Raw genomic sequence first — 16,461 nt, 5'->3', positions numbered from 1 at the left:
AGTATGTATGTATGTATGTATGTATGTATGTATGTATGTATGTATGTATGTATGTATGTATGTATGTATGTATGTATGTATGTATGTATGTATGTATGTATGTATGTATGTATGTATGTATGTATGTATGTATGTATGTATGTATGTATGTATGTATGTATGTATGTATGCATGCATGCAGTGTGTATGTAACACGCAAAAGTTAGTTTTTTAGGGCGGAGAGGGGAGGGATGACGAGAGATGTGCAAAGTAAAATGCGATGATGATGGGGATGGTTTGGGGAAGACGAAAAGGGCTTTTTGGGTTCAAGGCAAAAAGGGTGAGATTACGTTTATTCGTTACGGAGTGTTGCATGTATGCATGCATGTACATGCGTACATAGCACTAAGAACACGAACAAACCCAACAGCGCAAAAAAAAGGAGGGGTAAAAAAAAGGACTTTCTGAGTGGCTCCCACTCGGGTACACTTGCAGTGTTCCAGTCCCGTCCAGTCCCGTCCAGTCCAATCCAGTCCAGAAAGAGACCCACCGCAAATCCTTTCCCATCCAGCACCCCTGAAATCCCACCACCACACGTTGCCCACATGCCCGCCACCCTCCATTTTCGTGGGAAAAAAAAAATTTGCCCTGGGATATGAACCTACTAGATGGGGGAAACTCCCATCAATCAGATAAAACTTTGATCACAACGGTCAGAGGAAATCCAGCATCGGTGGTTTAGTGGTAAAATTAGCCGTTGCCATCTCCATCTGATCTTGTCAGATCAAATGGAAGCAACAACTTCGGCTAGCCCCGGGTTCGGTAAGTTGCACTTGATTACATCCTTTATCCAGCATTCGAAATTCTAACAGTTCTTCTAGATTCCCGGCCGATGCAACAACATCTTCCCTTCTTTTTTTTTGCATCCTTTTTTTTGTGAAGTTGGGGAAGAGAGAGAGAGACGGGAAGGGCATTGTTTCAAAAGTGCTGCTGCTGCTTTGTTGTTTCAAGACGTTTATTGCGACTTGGGTTAGGGGATACTGGGGGGTTTCAAAACAACCGTCTGCTTTTGTGACGTGTGTGCTTGAAACGGCATTGTTTCAGTCCCGCTCTTTTTTTGGCTGCTGGAAAGGGTACTGCTGGCTTGAGAATCAGGCCAGTACATCACGTGGTATGGGGGATGGTAGGTCTGATTCCAGCCTGCCGGAACAGCTTGTCAAACACCTGGGGTATACCAGATGCATTTTGGCTTGGAGCTCCTTGTTTGCTTTTTCAATACAAGTCCTGTAGAGCTCTGCTGGTTTGCGCGCTGGGAAAACATCACGTGACACTCATGCAAGCCAGCCGTGTCGCGTCGCCCCATGTACACCGAGTCTGCGCAGCGGTGGGTCTTTGCTGCGGGACCTCGTCATCTACGTCCTACTTTTCTTTTCTTTTTTTTCATGCAACTGATGGTGCTTCCGCCCACGGGAGGTTGGGGAAGGCCTGTCGTTACGGACAGGCCATCTTTTTTTTGCATGCATCCAGGTCAAATCGTATATAGGAGCTGTAACCGGAGCCAGTCTTCTACACACTTCCCAAAGAGGAGCCTTGGCGCAATGGTAGCGCGTTGGTTTTCGGCTGGGTTCCCAAAACACCAAAGGTTGTGGGTTCGGTACGTTTTAGTCGACAAAACCAGGCTTTCGATCCATGGCTCTAACACGCTGCAACGCAGATCCCCATGGGCTTCGCTTCATATATTTCTTTTTTTGCGTGTTTTTTTATTTGGGTCTGGCCTAGTGTGCTTTGCAGAAGTCGAGTTTCCTTGGTTGGCAACTCTCTCGCGTCTTTGCACGAGTGGCCCACCGCCTTTTTTTTCTGGCGGTGTTTGATGTTTGGTGTGGCTCTGCTTGGCTGCCTTTTTTTTGCGTAACAGGCCGGACAAAGACGATGGTGCTCCAGGTGTCAGGACAGCGGTGAAACTGCCTTGTTCCCCCAGGAGGCGAATGGCCGCGACGAGCACAGATGACGGCTGGAGGGGTTAGCAAGATAGAAAGTAAGACAAGAGGATATTCAGTTGCCGGGTCTCTCTCTCAGTTTCAAAAAAAAGGGCTGACAGCTTAATAGCACCGGATGATATGGTAAGTACGAGATGGGATGACGGCTGATCTGCAGCAGCAAAAAAAAGGGAAGATGCAAAACTACTAGAATCTGCATAGCCCCACGGTGAATTTCGATCTCCCGTGTTTCAGATACATGGAACCCCCGCCCCAAGGACCAGGTACACATTGGCTTGGACGTTGCGGTTAATGCTTGCTCAGCATACCCAGAGAGGGCTCGTTACATACATAGGTAGGTACACAAGAGCGCATACACACAGACCCCGCCTGTCTTCGTGTCATTCTGCGTCGGGCGCTTGCGATTCATGCACAGGACCTTATAGATCACGATGATCCTTGCCCCAAAATCTGAAACAAACCCTACCCAAGGGGTGTGGACGTGGACGTGGCAGTAGCTCAACGTTTGATGCGAGTAGACTTTCCAGCAATGACGTATACTTTGGGATGATGTCAACATATCGGGCTGCAGGCAAAGGGGTGGGCCAAAAGAGACATTGAGTGTTAAGCGTGCTGCTTCCCCCCCCCCCAATGCACGTGGGATAATACCAGGGCCCTCGTGCTCGGACCGAAGCCATGGACCCGAGCCGAAGCCGTAGTGGGTTATGCAAGTATCTATGTCTGGAGGCATTGGAGTCGAAAAAAAAGAGAGCAATTTCTCAACGGTTGCTGGGACATTGGGTACTGGAGATGCCAAGGTGGAAGTGTCAGTTGAATAGCCAAGGTAGTTGGTTATGTACATGGAGATGCTGGGACGAGGTCAGACCACATGCAGAGTAACATGACAAGCTTCGGCCGAATTGCCGCAGAACCATGGGTCTAAGTTTTGGAAGACGGCATGCTGACATTGACAGTGGGATGAGACTCGTCCGTTCCAAGCTTTGCTGCTGGTGCTGGCAAGGCGAGCAGTGAAACACGTCGAGGTGTAAAGTTTGGCCTGCGCGTGGGCGGGATTGGGACGTGTTGGGGCGCACATGCACATGAGCTGCTGCTGCTACAGACGGCTTGAACAGTAGTTCGAGACGGGTGGTTCTAGGTCGCATGAGGCTTTTCAAGATGCCGCAGATGGTGGCACCGCGGGAATCGGTGATCGGAAGGCCGTCGCGTGTGCCGTCACGGGGGCCCCTATTGGGCAGGGCAAAGGCACCGCGGGCCTGAGGATGCACAACAGCATCGCCATGCAGGCGTGGCCGGTCTAGAAGGCGATTGGACCACTGTGGGGTACAAGACAGGCAGGCTGGGTGGAAAAGATGATTGGCAGGCTCTGGACAAATTCTTTCCGAGAAACGGTTGAGCGCGGTCTAGGCAGACAAAACGTGTGTAGTGTGTGTGCGTGTGTGTAGACAAAAGGGCGCAGGATGGGACGGCGTGTGGGCAAACGTGTGTTGGACGTTGAGAGGGAAACTAGGTTTCCTGGACGTGCCTATCGGAAGGTGTGGAGTGGCAACGACGAAGGAGAGGTGCTGTCAATCACCACATGCTAGGGGCCATGGAGCGAGTGACAGCTCCCCTGGACGACCGGCAATGTTCGGGCGTGAGGGTAGATTGGAATTAGTGGTTTGCTTACGGCCGTGCGCGCGAATTGCAAGCGGGCAGTGTATACGAGTAGCGAGCAGACGGCAGGGCCGGGGCGCTCGTCGGCGTAGCACATGCGGGCCGGCCATGGTGTTGGTCGTGGTGGTATAACAGCACACTGCAGTCACCGCAAGAATGCTCGCACCAGTCGAGGCCGTCGATGCTCTGGCGACATTGGTGCGTTGGAGCCCACACGGGTGGGTTGGCGAGAGGGAGTGAGAGAGCGAGTATTACATGACTACGTCGAGCGTCCCGTTGGGGTGGGCGGCTAAGACATGCGAGAAGTCTATTGCAGCCTACCTGACTAGCGGACGCGGGTAGCGCATGGGACTCGGCTGGCGCGAGTGTCGTCTGTTGCTACGAGAGAGAGGGAGAGGGAGAGATGATGATGGGTAGATGGATGGAGAGATGGAGAGATGGAGAATGGAGAGAGAGAGAGAGAGGCACAGAGGGTGAGGGTAGGTGCGAGGAGCGAGGAGATTGGCGGCTCGTCTCCACGAGGGGAGGTGATTGGGCAAGAGGCCCAAAATAGAAATGGCGCCTTCCTGACGATCGCGTCATCCCAGCAGCAAAAAGTGGGGCGGGCCAAAAAACCATCACGGCAATGGAACGACTGCGACGGCGGCAGAAGGACTGGGGGTGTTTGTGGCGGGCAGGATGGAATGGACAAAAGCGGAAGAATCGTGTACAGCCTCGCTCAAGAGAGCGGCCGTCGGTTTCGCAGTGATTGCAGCGTCATCTGGCAGGAAATGATGGCACGCACGGCTCACACCAATCAAACGCGGCTCATCTCGCAGGCGCGCAGTCTTCCCCACACGGCTTGGCAGAGGCGGCCATGGCAAAGACATGCCACCCACGCGTGTGCAGAGCACGGCGGGCGAGGGCCGACGTTGAGCCGCGGGCTGCAATGTGTGTGTGTATGTGTATGCATGTAGGTAGGCAGGTGTAGACGGAATGGGGGCGGGCGGGCTGGCTCGCTCGCTCGCATGCAGCACATGCAATGTCGTGAGGCAGAGGCAGAGGCAGAGGCATGGGCAGGTTCGAGTCGTTGTGGGCGGCGGCAGAGAAGCGAGCACGAGCGGGGTACAGGCACAGGCACAGGCACAGGCACAGGCACAGGTACAGACAGGCACAGGCGCAGGCACAGGCGCAGGCGAGTCGGTGAGCGCAGGCGCAGGCGCAGGCGCACACGCACGTCGACCGCAACAGCCTGACTGAGGGACAGAGGGCGACGGATGCATGGCGACAACGGCCTTCTTATCGCGCATGTGGTAGTGCTCAGCATCAGCGTGCTGCAAACGCTCAGCCGCAGATGGGTGAGGTGGGGCGCTTGGGGCTGCGAGGGGCGGATTGGTCACGCCGACCCGTGCCAGAGCAGGCAGAGGCAGGCGGCGTCGTATTGGCACGGCTTAACCGCGTCGTGCCCGCCTGCCATTCGCGGATATGCTGCGGCAATGCCCATGCCAATGCCCTGCCATGCCCTGCCATGCCCTTCCATGCCCTGCACCAGCCCTCGGCCGCCGCCACGCCTGCCATGGCTCGCCCACTCCTCAAATTGCACCAGCCCGTCGGCCGGCCAGCGGGCGCGCGAGCGAGCGAGCGACATGCGAGCTGCGAGCACATCTGCATGCATGCATGCATGCATCCCTCCTCCCTCCCTCCCTCCCAATCCCAAGCCCTCCAGTCCCGCAGACCCTGGAATGCGGGCCATCAGGCGTTTGCGGCGCCATGGCATCCTCGACACCACCGCCGCCTGGGCTGTGTGTCGCCATGCCGGCCTGCTATGCCATGCCCTCCCCTGCCAGGCCATGCACCATGCAGCGAAGAGCGTCCGGACAGACAGGGTGCGAAGCTGTCGGAGCATCAGCAAAGTCCAAGCCAGGCGCTGTGCTCAGACGTGCAAGCGTACCAGCCCGCCCTTTTTGTCTGCTGCCATCGGCTGCGCCCGAGCACCACCACCACCACCACCCAGCTCCAGCTCCAGCACCAGCTCCAAGCTCCAGCGCCGGCGCCCGGGGGGTGGGCGGCCGACCAGGGTGTGCGTGTGGGTGTGGTGCGAAGTGAAGCTGGCGAAGAATGCCGGAAACTCTATGCTACTTTTTCTTAACGTCTCCGAGGCGCATCACGCACAACGGGCGATCGGCTCGATTGCAGGATAAAGGCCATGCATGCGCCTATGGATGTAGTAGGTAGACAGGAGCGAAGAGGCGACGTAAGCAGCCCACGCCTCGTGTCGTGTCGGTCGTGTCGGGCGTGTCGTGTCGTGTCGACGGGCCTACACACAGCGCCAGCAGTCGTCGCTTTCTCGCTCCCTCATGCGCACACACACACACACACACACACTCTCTCTCTCTCTCTCTCTCACACACACATACACATACATAGACAACAAACAAGCAGCCGCCGCCGCCGCCCTGCACAGTCATCCACACTGCCTGCCTGCCTGCACGCCCGCCCGCCTCCCTCCCTCCCTCCTGCTTGCATCCCCGGCCCCGTGCGTGCACACAGACCCCGTGACCGTGGCCGTGGCACCGTGGAGAGAGGGCAGAGCCAACGTGCCCCGTTATCGTCTGGCCGCCCCGAGTAGCTAATTGAGTGAGTCTCCTAGCAGCGTGCCCGTGCGTGCTCCCAGACTAGTGCGGCCCCTTTGCCTGACAACCTCAACTCTTCACCGCGACCGCCAACCCTACACTCTCTCTCTATTATTTCCTTTTCTGCTTGCTTCTTGAATCGCTCGTCGTTTCCGGCAGCACACGACCGACACACGTATACCGACCAATGCAGGCTTGAGGGACTGCTCGGGAGGCTTGGTACACGCTGCCATCTCCGTCGATTTCACGACAGCCTTCCCAGCCCTCGACATCTGTTTACTTTCTATTTACTGTTTTAATACTTTCCCCTGTCAACCTTTCCTTTCATCGCAGGTACACGCTCCCTTGGACGCCCCTCGCCCGCGAACCCCCCCAGCCACCCACCGACTTTCTCCCCCAATGCCCACGCATCCCTTTGCTCCACATCTTTCCCTTCCTCGCCCGCCTTCCGTCCGCCATCCTATTCCCGCGCCACGACTCGCCCATCTGTTCGCATCCTCAGAACCACCATGCTAACACGGTGATGCTCCACAGACTTTCAGTTGCCTGACTCGGTCACCCTTTGCCGCTGTCGCTGTCGCCGCCGCCGCCGCCCACTTGCTGCTGTTGCTGCTGCTGCTGCTTCTGCCGCCGCTACTCCCGCCGCTGCTATTACCGCAGCCGATCCCGATCGAGCTCCTGACAGCCGTACCCCCAAAGGCCTCCGATGGCTCAGGTACTCACATCAGTCATCCAGACGACAGGACCTCATACAATGTCATACTCGCCGTCCGATGCCTACAAAAACACAAACAATCATTCCACCCAGCAACAGCCGCGAGCGTCGCAGATGCCGCGCAACCAACATGGCGGCAATTCTGGAGCTACAGGATACAGAGGAACGGCCGCGCCCATAGCCCCGTATGCCTTTAGCAGCACGCCCCAGCTGCGCCAGGAGAACAGGTCCGTCTCGGCTCCCGCTCCTCAGCCTGCCCAGCAGTCTTCCAATCCCGCCAACCAGGCTCGTCTGGGCCACCCTTCGCACCCTTCCTCCTCGTCCGACTCGACCGTATCCACCTCTGGCTCTTCCAATCGCTCGTCGGCTGGGCCGTCTGGCACCACCAGAGACGACGCCGATGCCAAGAAATCCGCCGACAGCATGGCGCCATCCATCACGCTCTCGACCAGCAATCTCGATCTGTCCCTGTCCATCGGCGAGTCGCCAGTGAAGCCGTCGCCGGGCCGCTATCGACGTGGCGCGGGAAGGACAGAGTCGTCGAATAGCGTACCCACGGGCTCCACTACCCCAACACAGCGCTCCACTTCTGGAGGAATCCCACAGACGACGACATCTTCACAGCCCACGCCAAATGGCAGTGTAGAAGCTGCCGGTTCGACAACGCCGCCCAAGCCCGCCCACAGCCGAGCCAATAGTGCCGATGAAACGCAAATTGTTCGCCCAGGCGGCATGGATCCCGCCAAGCGATACAGGAGACGCAGTTTCAACGGACTAGAGGGCGAAGCCATCACCCCGAGCATGGCGTCATTGCAGGTCAGCCCAGCTACAGGTCAAAGCGTAGTAGTCAACCAAAACGCCGCCGCCCGGCCCTCGAGCTCCGGCCGCACGGCAAGCCGCCCAGATTCGAGCCACAGCCATAGACGGCAGGGCAGCGCGGGCAGCGCATCTTCCAACTCGTCACGATCGCAGGTGAGTGTATACAGCTTGTTTTTGACAAATATGGGCCTGTACTAATCTCCACGACAGTCTCGGCCTGCCGCCAATGCCCAACGCAGCTACGCCTCCGTAGCAGGAGGCACCTCTTCCAAAGCTCCAGAGCCCAACAGACGCCAGGCACCCTCACCTCTATCACATCCCATTTCTCCGTCAGAGTCACCGACTGTCGCCAAGCCGCAGGCAACATCCAGTGCAGCGATCCAGCAGCTGAGCGCTGTCAACGACAAGGACAAGGGCATGAAGTCCCGTCTGCGTAGAGCATTCTCCTTTGGCAGTGCTGCTGAACTTCGGCGTGCTTCTGCTGAGAATAACATCTCTGTGGAACGTGCCAAACTGAGGAAGGACCAGTATCAGTCGGTGGAGGATGCTGAGCAAGCAGCCATTATTGCAAAGCAAGAAGCTGCAGGTATTGGGGCTGGCATTTACTCTGGCCAGGGTGGCATTGGCTCCACGGACAATCTGTCTATACAGTCTGCTGCATCTTCTGCATCTGTTATGCTTCGCAAAATGGGTCATGGAATGAAGAAGGGTACCAAATCTATCAAGGGTCTCTTCAGACCCAAGTCAGTCATTGGTGTCCCTGCTGCTGATGGCCCCATCAGGCCCAGTGTGGGCCAAGTGTCTCTCGTCACCGTCGAGGCGGAGAGACAAAAGGTCAACGTCAATGCCAACCCCAATGAACACGCCAGGGGAGGCACTGGCTACCCCCGACTGGAGCGCAACTCGATCGATGCCGGCCAAACTGCCGAGATTGTCGACCCTTCGGCCCCGGGTGGCGACACGACGCCAAGGAAGAGCATTGTTGGGTCTGATCGCGACCGTGCAGAGGTTCTTTCGTCGATGAAAAAGGGTATTCTGAAACGTAGGTACACTTTGTCCATATTGCACCATGCAGCTGCTAATCATGACTTAGGCCCTGGCACCAATTCCCCCGCGGGCTCCCCAGTGATAAGACCTGTAGATGCCGTTCCCAACGTCGGGTCGTCGAGATCCAGCTCACCCGCTACTCCAAGAACAGAAGCTGGGCAGATTCGCAACGACGACTACTTTACGAAACCTCCTCGCATCCACAACGGTAGCACGAGAAGCCTTCCCACTACGCCCCACGGTGGAATGCGCAATATCAGCTTCAGCCCTCGCATACAATTCCACGACGCTTGGTCACCGCAGGACTACGACCGTAGAGGCGACATTGCGACGTGTAACAGGCTTACACCGATGCTTGCACAGCAAATCAAGGAAGAACTCAACTCTTTTAAAATGGTACGTATTGCAGATGCCGTGTCTCCAACCAACACTAACCACGTGGACAGGAGATGGAAGTTCACGAGCTCTCGAAACCCCACACCCATTTCTTCTAATGATATATGCATCCATCATTTGGACTTGGCGTCTTGGCGAATACCTCTCTCATCGTTGCACTTGTGGATTGGAGCCATCAGCATTTACCAGTTGTCAGCTCTGTTCCATGTTCTGGTTACCACGGACTTGTTCTTCCATCTTAGCGAGCATTTGAAACCACGTAGAGGAAGAACGCTTTGCTTGCATGCGAGGGCTCAGCAAGGCGTGTTGGCAGGGAGAGAACCCCCAAAAAAACACTCAAAAGATGGAAGGAGAAAGTCGTAGTTGGAATCATCTTCCCTTGCCTTCTTTGTCTCTTTCTGTGGTTCCTAGTCGTATGTTGACGTCCTGTTTCTTTCACTGTCAAGCTTGTCGTTCCCTTATTAATCTCCTTGTCTCAGTTACAGTCATTGTTGGGTAAGTCTCTGCGCTGCATATATCGTCGAGACCACTGTGTTTGGAGGGTAGGGCGTACTTGGAGGGCGCAAGAGTCCTCGGTAGTGGCTTTCGCCAACTAGCTGTATAATTGCAGTAATTGGAAAGCGACCTTGCTCATCCACGCTTCACACTTGCTATCCGGGGCCCATTGCCTTGACTGGCCACCTGCTTGTTTCAATATTTTGGTCATGCATTTGCATATCTCGTGATGTCTGTCTGGCCCCGTCCTCTAACCCTCACCGATTCCTCGCCGATTCCTCAGGCTCCTATAGCCCCACCCTGCTCATTGCAGCGCATCGCCGGTCAGACCTACGCGCGTCCAGTTCACGGCTATTGCCTCGAGCGACCAATCTCCGCCCGCCTGCGCAAAAGGGCGCAGTCTACGCACCCACGCCATGCACTGCTCTATCCGCCAACGGCACCCTGATCACCACCTCAGGGCGGCCAATGCAGCCCCGCAAAAACGTTTTTAATCACGCGAACCACACCTTCCCGTCCATGTGCGTCATGGCACCCTTAAAATGGACCAAAACAATGATAGGCGCAACAGGCGCTAAAACTACGATTCATCGAAAAGGTCGTATGTGGTATCATGTCCGCAACTTAAACGCTGTCTTATGATCATCCCTCGCGGAATACGACGTGCGATGCTGGACACCGTGCCCAGGGGTTAGGGGCAAACACGGAGAGTAAGCCACAAGTGCATAGCGCGCGTGCGGGTGTGGGAGTGGTGTGGCTCAATCCGCTTGCAACTCTCGTCCTGTGTTGCACGTGCTGCCCGGAGCCCCGATCATCCACCTCAGCAGACCGAGTATGGTGTCCGGTCAGGCGTCCCTGTACCTGATTGCTGAGCACTTGGCTGTGTATAAGCCGTGTTGGGAAGTATCAGAGTATCAGAGCAGCTGGTCACGTGATATCATGGCTCGCTTGAACATGCGGTTAGCGCGCCAAGCCCACCGTCTCCGCACCCGGGCACTCGAATTTGACAACTGCTGGAGCTGACAGTCTCTCCTCAGCAACCACACACATCCGACAAAATGGTACGTCCCGTCGCCGCATAACCCGCTGAAGGGATGGGCAAGAGGAGAAGACGCTGACTGTTCCCAAGGCACCTGCAGCAACTGGAGGCAAGAAGCAAAAGAAGAAGTGGTCCAAGGGCAAGGGTACGTGAAGCCGCAACGACACCAGCATCTATATACGCATATCGCCAATATTCCCACACGCTCGAAATTCGTCCCTTAACACTGCCCTCCTATACGCGACTGTCGCGACCTCTCCGCGCCGCGTACTGCAGAATCGCCACTAACAACTGCACAGTCAAGGACAAGGCCCAGCACGCCGTCGTTCTCGACAAGCAGACCAACGACAAGCTCCAGAAGGATGTCCAGTCTTACCGCCTCATTACCGTTGCCACCCTCGTCGATCGTCTGAAGATCAACGGCTCGCTCGCACGGAAAGCGCTTGCCGACCTCGAGGCCAACGGTCAGATCAAGAAGGTTGTCGGTCACTCCAAGCTCAGCATCTACAGTATGTCACCACATTACTTGGCCGCTTCCCCCATTTGGGATGAGAATGGGAGCCATGCACATCATCTCGGGCACAGGCTAACAGGTTTCAGCACGAGCAATCGGCGACGCCGAGTAAACTCACGTTTCCGGACCAGTCAACGAATCCAAACGCGAGACTCGGGACACTTTCCTCGGATTTTCAACGGCATTCCTCTTTCCATTTCCAATCGGCGTCTTCACGAATGAATGGGTCCCTATATTGGGATGTTATGCTTGGTAGCGGGACATGAAATGAGAGGAACGGGCTCAGGTACAGCATCTGCAGTCCATGGGAGGTGTCGGCTACGTACTGAATGAAAAAGATATCCGAAACACCCAAATGAAATTGCCTGGTTGTTTGTGACACGATTACTTGGTGATGTGAGGTATGCACGTATGAAGTCAGCATTTGTGGGTGATGATTCTCTATCCAACAGCCAACTACGTATGTGACCAGGTTAGTTTGTCTCGGACATTCTGCATTCCCTTGTGCACAAAGGTCATGAAGTCTAATATCTCGCGGCGGTTATACTTGGCATTATCCTAGAAATGCTCGGCATGGTTCCAGATGGGGTAAGGCTCTTGTCACAACACTGGGTTTATTACCTTGTCTCATACCCATCCATCTATCATGTTTATATGAAACACTTGACCTTGATACTGTTGATACTGTTGATTCCCTCGATACCCTTGATACGCTTGATGCTCCAGATATTAGTAATCGTATCATATATACCCTCCACATACGTCACTTGCACATGACATGGACATGTTAATGAAGAAGAGGAAGTGATAGTTTATATAGTACTTACTAAGTATTCTAATTTGATGTCCTTCTCCCATCACCTTACGGGGGTGTTTTTTCTTATGTTTTTCGAAAGTCCATTTGTGGAAATCCAACATCTTGCGGCTTGGAGTTTGGGGGGTTGGAGTTCAAAGCTGGTGCATGAAGGAGATGGAGGAGATGAAGGAGATGAAAGAGGTAAAGTCATGTATCTATCTATCTATCTATCTATCTATCGTGGGATTTATACTGTATTTTGCGAGGATGACGGGAAAAGAAGGTTGGGGTTAGAGGGTTGTATTAGGAAGGAGAGGGTTGTGTTAGGAAGGGGGAGAGCATGAGAACGAGGATGAGGGATGGAGGGGAAGCTGTAGTTAGTAATCAAGTAAAAGAATCAAGTAGAAAGAGTAAGTAAGGTGAAAAGTAATACAATCTAATATAATCACATACTCCTCCTTTCAAGCCGCATAGTACTTATCCAGGAAGACTTAGTGTAGCTGGATAGTATACTAGATGTATATCCAATTCATTTAATACATGCGTGATTGCAAAATAGCTCGTGTAGTTAATTTGATAATGGAGTAGAATACACGAGATAGTTGTGTGTGTGTGTATTTGAGATGCTGGAAAGGCTTGGTACTTGGTTAGGATAGGTTAGGATAGGATAAGTTAGGTTAGGTTAGTAGGGAGAGAGAGAGATCAGAGGGTATTGGTATTGGTAGTGGTAGTGTGTGATAGCATATCTGATTTTGCAATAGCCACAAGACACAAGACATATTCGAGAAAGAAGAAGAAGAAGAAGAAGAAGAAGAAGAAGAAGAAAAAAGGGGAGGAAAACGGGTAAGAAAGAAAACGGGCCAAAAGCTCATCGACATGCCAGCCATAGGGTAATGGGAGACGCTGGTATATCCTTCATATACATTCTACTCGACTACCGTCAACACAATTACTCATATTTCCGAACCGGCCTGCTCTTGACCGCCTGCTCGCACAACTCCCTCTCTGGCATCTTTTCCAACCAGCCCTCCTCCCTCTTGACTTTGCCCACACGGCGATACGGCTTCCCCTTGTCGCCTCGAAACAGCTTATGCCAGCTCTCCAAGCCCTCGACAACTTGTTTCTTAGCGCTCTTGAGCTCCTGTGCATGTCTATTCTTGAGCTCGCCACGCGTGAGTTTCTTCCTTGATTTGGCTTTTTCTTGCTCGGCAGCGCGTTGTTCGGGGGTGAGCGAGGCTTTTTCCTCTGGGTCAATAGGCATGAACATTTGCTCTACGCCGCGCAGATCGGGGACCGAGTCGTCGGCGAAGCAGCCGGTTAGAAAGGCGCGCGCGGCGTCTTTGCCGGCGAAAAAGTGGTACGAGCCGCCCGGGCCGTACGTCTTGGGTGAGATGGACACGTCGTAGATTGTGCCATTGAGCGCGAGGTAGATGGGCTTGCTAGGATCCGAACCGTCGTATAGTGCGAGTTCGGCGTCAGTGAGGACGACTTCGCCTTGCTGCGGGGTTGTTAGCGCGTTGACATTGTGTGTATGTGCTTGGCTGAGGGATGGGGCAAAGAAAGCTGTGCATGCGCTACATACCAGCAGACCCTTCCATTCTCGCGCTCGCGTCCACCATGGGTTGTACCCCCATGTCATGCTCTCTCCGCTCGTACTCAGGTAGCTCAATCCGCAGCTCAGCAGCACCAATCCGCCTAGTATCCGCAGTACGTCTAGTACCGACAGGCCGTTTGATGTTGCGGCTGCCTGCTCCTGGACAGCCTGCTTGAGCTCGGCCTTTTCTTTCCCGCCCGTAGGATTCGGGGTTGCAGAGCCCGCGGTCGCATTGTCCTTTGCAGGTCGGCGGTACCGCGAAGATGACGACATTGTGGTTGTGGTCGAGCGGGTAAACGTTCAAGTCCGAAGAGCAAGACAACTGATCTTAATTTAAACAATCTGTAACAAATTGTTAGTCTGCACAAGCGTCAAGCCAGCAGCTCAAGTAGATGCAGAAACGTGTCCGCAACAAAAGGAGACGTGGGCGCGCAAGGCGGAGAAAATAGATTGCTCCTTGGGCTGGCGACGTCGGAAGTAACGCGGATCTAAATTCCGATGATTGGCCCACGCTCCGAAATCCCGGCTGATGTCATTTAGTCACGGCTAACCTCGCTTCGGCAACCGGACGTCTTGGGTTGGGACGACGACGTAGTTTATGCCTTGCATATCAATGCTGCAAATAGATATAGATTAATTCCACATACGTCTGAGGCTGAAATATCAGGGTGGCCGTCTCATGCAACGAGCTCATCCATTGACTACTTTTTTTTTATTATACAAATGTTTTTATCCGGTCATGCCAATGCTGATTGCGGCAGGAATCGATCACACCAAATATATACAGCGACCGTAATGCTCTCTCCATCTCCAAGCAGCAACTTTGTAATCAATGCTCAGAGATATCGTGAATGTTACGGATCTCAACTTGGGCCTCTCTGTCGCTCTTGGGGAAGACTTGTTTCAGACCTGCCTGGAAGACACCGACATTGTAGTCGATGAGAGCCTTCTTCTCCGCTGGATTGTCCTGACCCATTATACACACCAGTGCCAGGTACCTGTTAGAGTATCAGTAATCAAGTCTGACTTTACGTAATATTGCTGAATTACTTGTTGATCTCCCGCAAGTACAGATACCTGCTGTTCTTTTTCTCCATGGTGATCAAACTCTCGGCGTCATTGTTGCCCATCTCGCTTTCATTATCTCCATCATCTGGCCGGTCCCAGCCGTAAATCTCACTAACATCAATAACCACATCGATGTAGTCGGAGCAAATCTCGTAACTGCCAATATCGGTTGGACTCGTATCAGTTGCAATGTAAATCTTGCTCATAATGTCGAAGAGATAGGCTTTTTCGATATTGCAGGCTCCACACAGGTTGTTCAGCAGGGCTTCGAGTGTGGGCAGCTGTGGAATGAGTTTCTGGATGACTTTGCTAAAAGCCTCGAAGATGGACTGATCGTAGATGGACGTCTGGTAGAAGGATATGGGCGCTTGCTCGTAGCCGTGGTCAGAGAGTTCATCCTGTACTCGTTGGATGATGTCGCGGAAGGTGTCACCGCGGAAGTCGTCTGACAGTCCGTCGACTTTGTGGACGAAGACCTCGACGTTGATGTTGGGATACGACTGCTGCAGGTTGAGAATCGTCATGTTGAGCCGGGCAATGGCATCGAGATACTCGTCCTGTGCGTCAATAACCCATATCAGGGCTCCGATTTCCTCGAAAATGTTGTCGGTGTCGAAAGCTGGGTCAAAGTAGTCGAGATGGCCTGGAAGATCCCACACTTGGAAGTCCATGAATGAGCTGGTGCAACTGGTCAGCGCAAAACGACACATGATGCCAACGTGACATACTGCATCGACTCCTTCTTGATGCGGTAGGTAGTCTCTAGGTACAAGGTCTCGCTTGGCGGTAGTTTGTGAAAGACGACACTGGATATCGAAGACTTTCCGCTCCTGTGATGTCATCAGTCTTGGAATCACAGCCACCACGTGCCAGAGCCTACCTTCGCTGTCCCATGAGCAGCAGCCGTGGCTTGCCATCGCCGGCTTTGCTGTTTGGAACGCGGCCCGTGTGGTACTGGGGCGAAAAGTCGACAGGCGGCTGGTCGGCGTTGGGCAAGTCCTGTAGAAAGCGGTCCATGGTCAACTGTGCACTTGGCTTGAGAAGAGAGGAGCTGGCGGATGTCTGGGCCATTTCGCCGCCACAGGCGCGGGAGATGTTGCGGGCAGCATCGATGGCTGCCGAGCGCTGCTGAGAGAGAAAACGGCTCTCCATGGCGTGGGAAGGATTTGTTGTTATTGTACAGGGTATATAGCTCAAAGGGAAAAAAAAGAAACACACACAAGTCGCGCAGCAAAACGGGTATCGTGAGCGAAAGAAGGGCCGCGCCGAAGGGAAAAACAAACAGATGGCGAGATGACAAAGCCGCCGCTTCTGCGTGCACCTCAACGGACCAACATTTGTGCGGTGAGGCAAGGGAATGGGGTGGGTTGAAGAGGGCGGCGACGCGGCGACGGCAAGTGATACGTCGCCGGGGGAGAGCAGCCACGAGGGCCGTGAGCTGGGAGCAAGGGGCGAGACTGGAGAAGGGCCAGGCGACGAGTCAATGGCGACGCTGGGTGATAGCGTACAAGAGTGACACGCCCGAGGCAAGTGACAGGGAGGACCGAGGGTACAAGAAGGGGGGGGGGCTCAGGCCATGGCGCAGGTGTGCATAGGGCTGTGAAGGAGAGGCGCGACGCGACACACGTGGCGCTGGGTGGACAGGAAACGGGGAGGGTGATGGTGCACACGTGGGGGGGGGGCGTGGAGTCTGTGTATGTGTATGTATGTGTGTGTGTGTGTGTAGAGAGAGAGAGG

At 54.3% G+C, this 16,461-nt stretch overlaps 5 protein-coding genes across 5 annotated transcripts; 2 read left to right on the top strand and 3 right to left on the bottom strand.

The window, feature by feature from the left end:
* Positions 1-3,326: 3,326 nt before the first annotated feature.
* On the bottom strand, positions 3,327-3,843 carry SETTUDRAFT_164017 (uncharacterized protein). Its single transcript, XM_008029578.1, has one exon. It carries the CDS (start codon positions 3,724-3,726, stop codon positions 3,556-3,558), a length of 171 nt encoding a protein of 56 aa, XP_008027769.1. The 5' UTR covers positions 3,727-3,843; the 3' UTR covers positions 3,327-3,555.
* Positions 3,844-6,947: 3,104 nt separating this feature from the next.
* On the top strand, positions 6,948-9,316 carry SETTUDRAFT_89871 (uncharacterized protein; the record flags this gene model as incomplete). Its single annotated transcript, XM_008029577.1, has 4 exons — positions 6,948-7,934; positions 7,986-8,817; positions 8,869-9,218; positions 9,269-9,316. 4 exons carry the CDS (start codon positions 6,948-6,950, stop codon positions 9,314-9,316), a joined length of 2,217 nt encoding a protein of 738 aa, XP_008027768.1.
* Positions 9,317-10,748: 1,432 nt separating this feature from the next.
* Positions 10,749-11,687, top strand: SETTUDRAFT_164015 (uncharacterized protein). Its single transcript, XM_008029576.1, has 4 exons — positions 10,749-10,774; positions 10,843-10,897; positions 11,052-11,261; positions 11,353-11,687. The coding sequence occupies exons 1-4, from the start codon at positions 10,772-10,774 to the stop codon at positions 11,376-11,378; spliced, it is 294 nt and encodes a 97-aa protein (XP_008027767.1). The 5' UTR covers positions 10,749-10,771; the 3' UTR covers positions 11,379-11,687.
* A 1,241-nt stretch (positions 11,688-12,928) lies between these two features.
* Positions 12,929-14,068, bottom strand: SETTUDRAFT_164014 (uncharacterized protein). Its single transcript, XM_008029575.1, has 2 exons — positions 13,645-14,068; positions 12,929-13,560 (listed from the first exon to the last, which is right to left on the bottom strand). The coding sequence occupies exons 1-2, from the start codon at positions 13,927-13,929 to the stop codon at positions 13,012-13,014; spliced, it is 834 nt and encodes a 277-aa protein (XP_008027766.1). The 5' UTR covers positions 13,930-14,068; the 3' UTR covers positions 12,929-13,011.
* A 288-nt stretch (positions 14,069-14,356) lies between these two features.
* SETTUDRAFT_164013 (uncharacterized protein) lies at positions 14,357-16,218 on the bottom strand. Its single transcript, XM_008029574.1, has 4 exons — positions 15,605-16,218; positions 15,453-15,554; positions 14,707-15,402; positions 14,357-14,654 (listed from the first exon to the last, which is right to left on the bottom strand). Exons 1-4 carry the CDS (start codon positions 15,874-15,876, stop codon positions 14,486-14,488), a joined length of 1,239 nt encoding a protein of 412 aa, XP_008027765.1. The 5' UTR covers positions 15,877-16,218; the 3' UTR covers positions 14,357-14,485.
* Positions 16,219-16,461: the final 243 nt, after the last annotated feature.

Source organism: Exserohilum turcica, assembly GCF_000359705.1.
Source record: "Exserohilum turcica Et28A unplaced genomic scaffold SETTUscaffold_3, whole genome shotgun sequence".
NCBI classification, from domain to species: domain Eukaryota; kingdom Fungi; phylum Ascomycota; class Dothideomycetes; order Pleosporales; family Pleosporaceae; genus Exserohilum; species Exserohilum turcicum.
This window is presented reverse-complemented; position numbering and strand designations above follow the sequence as displayed.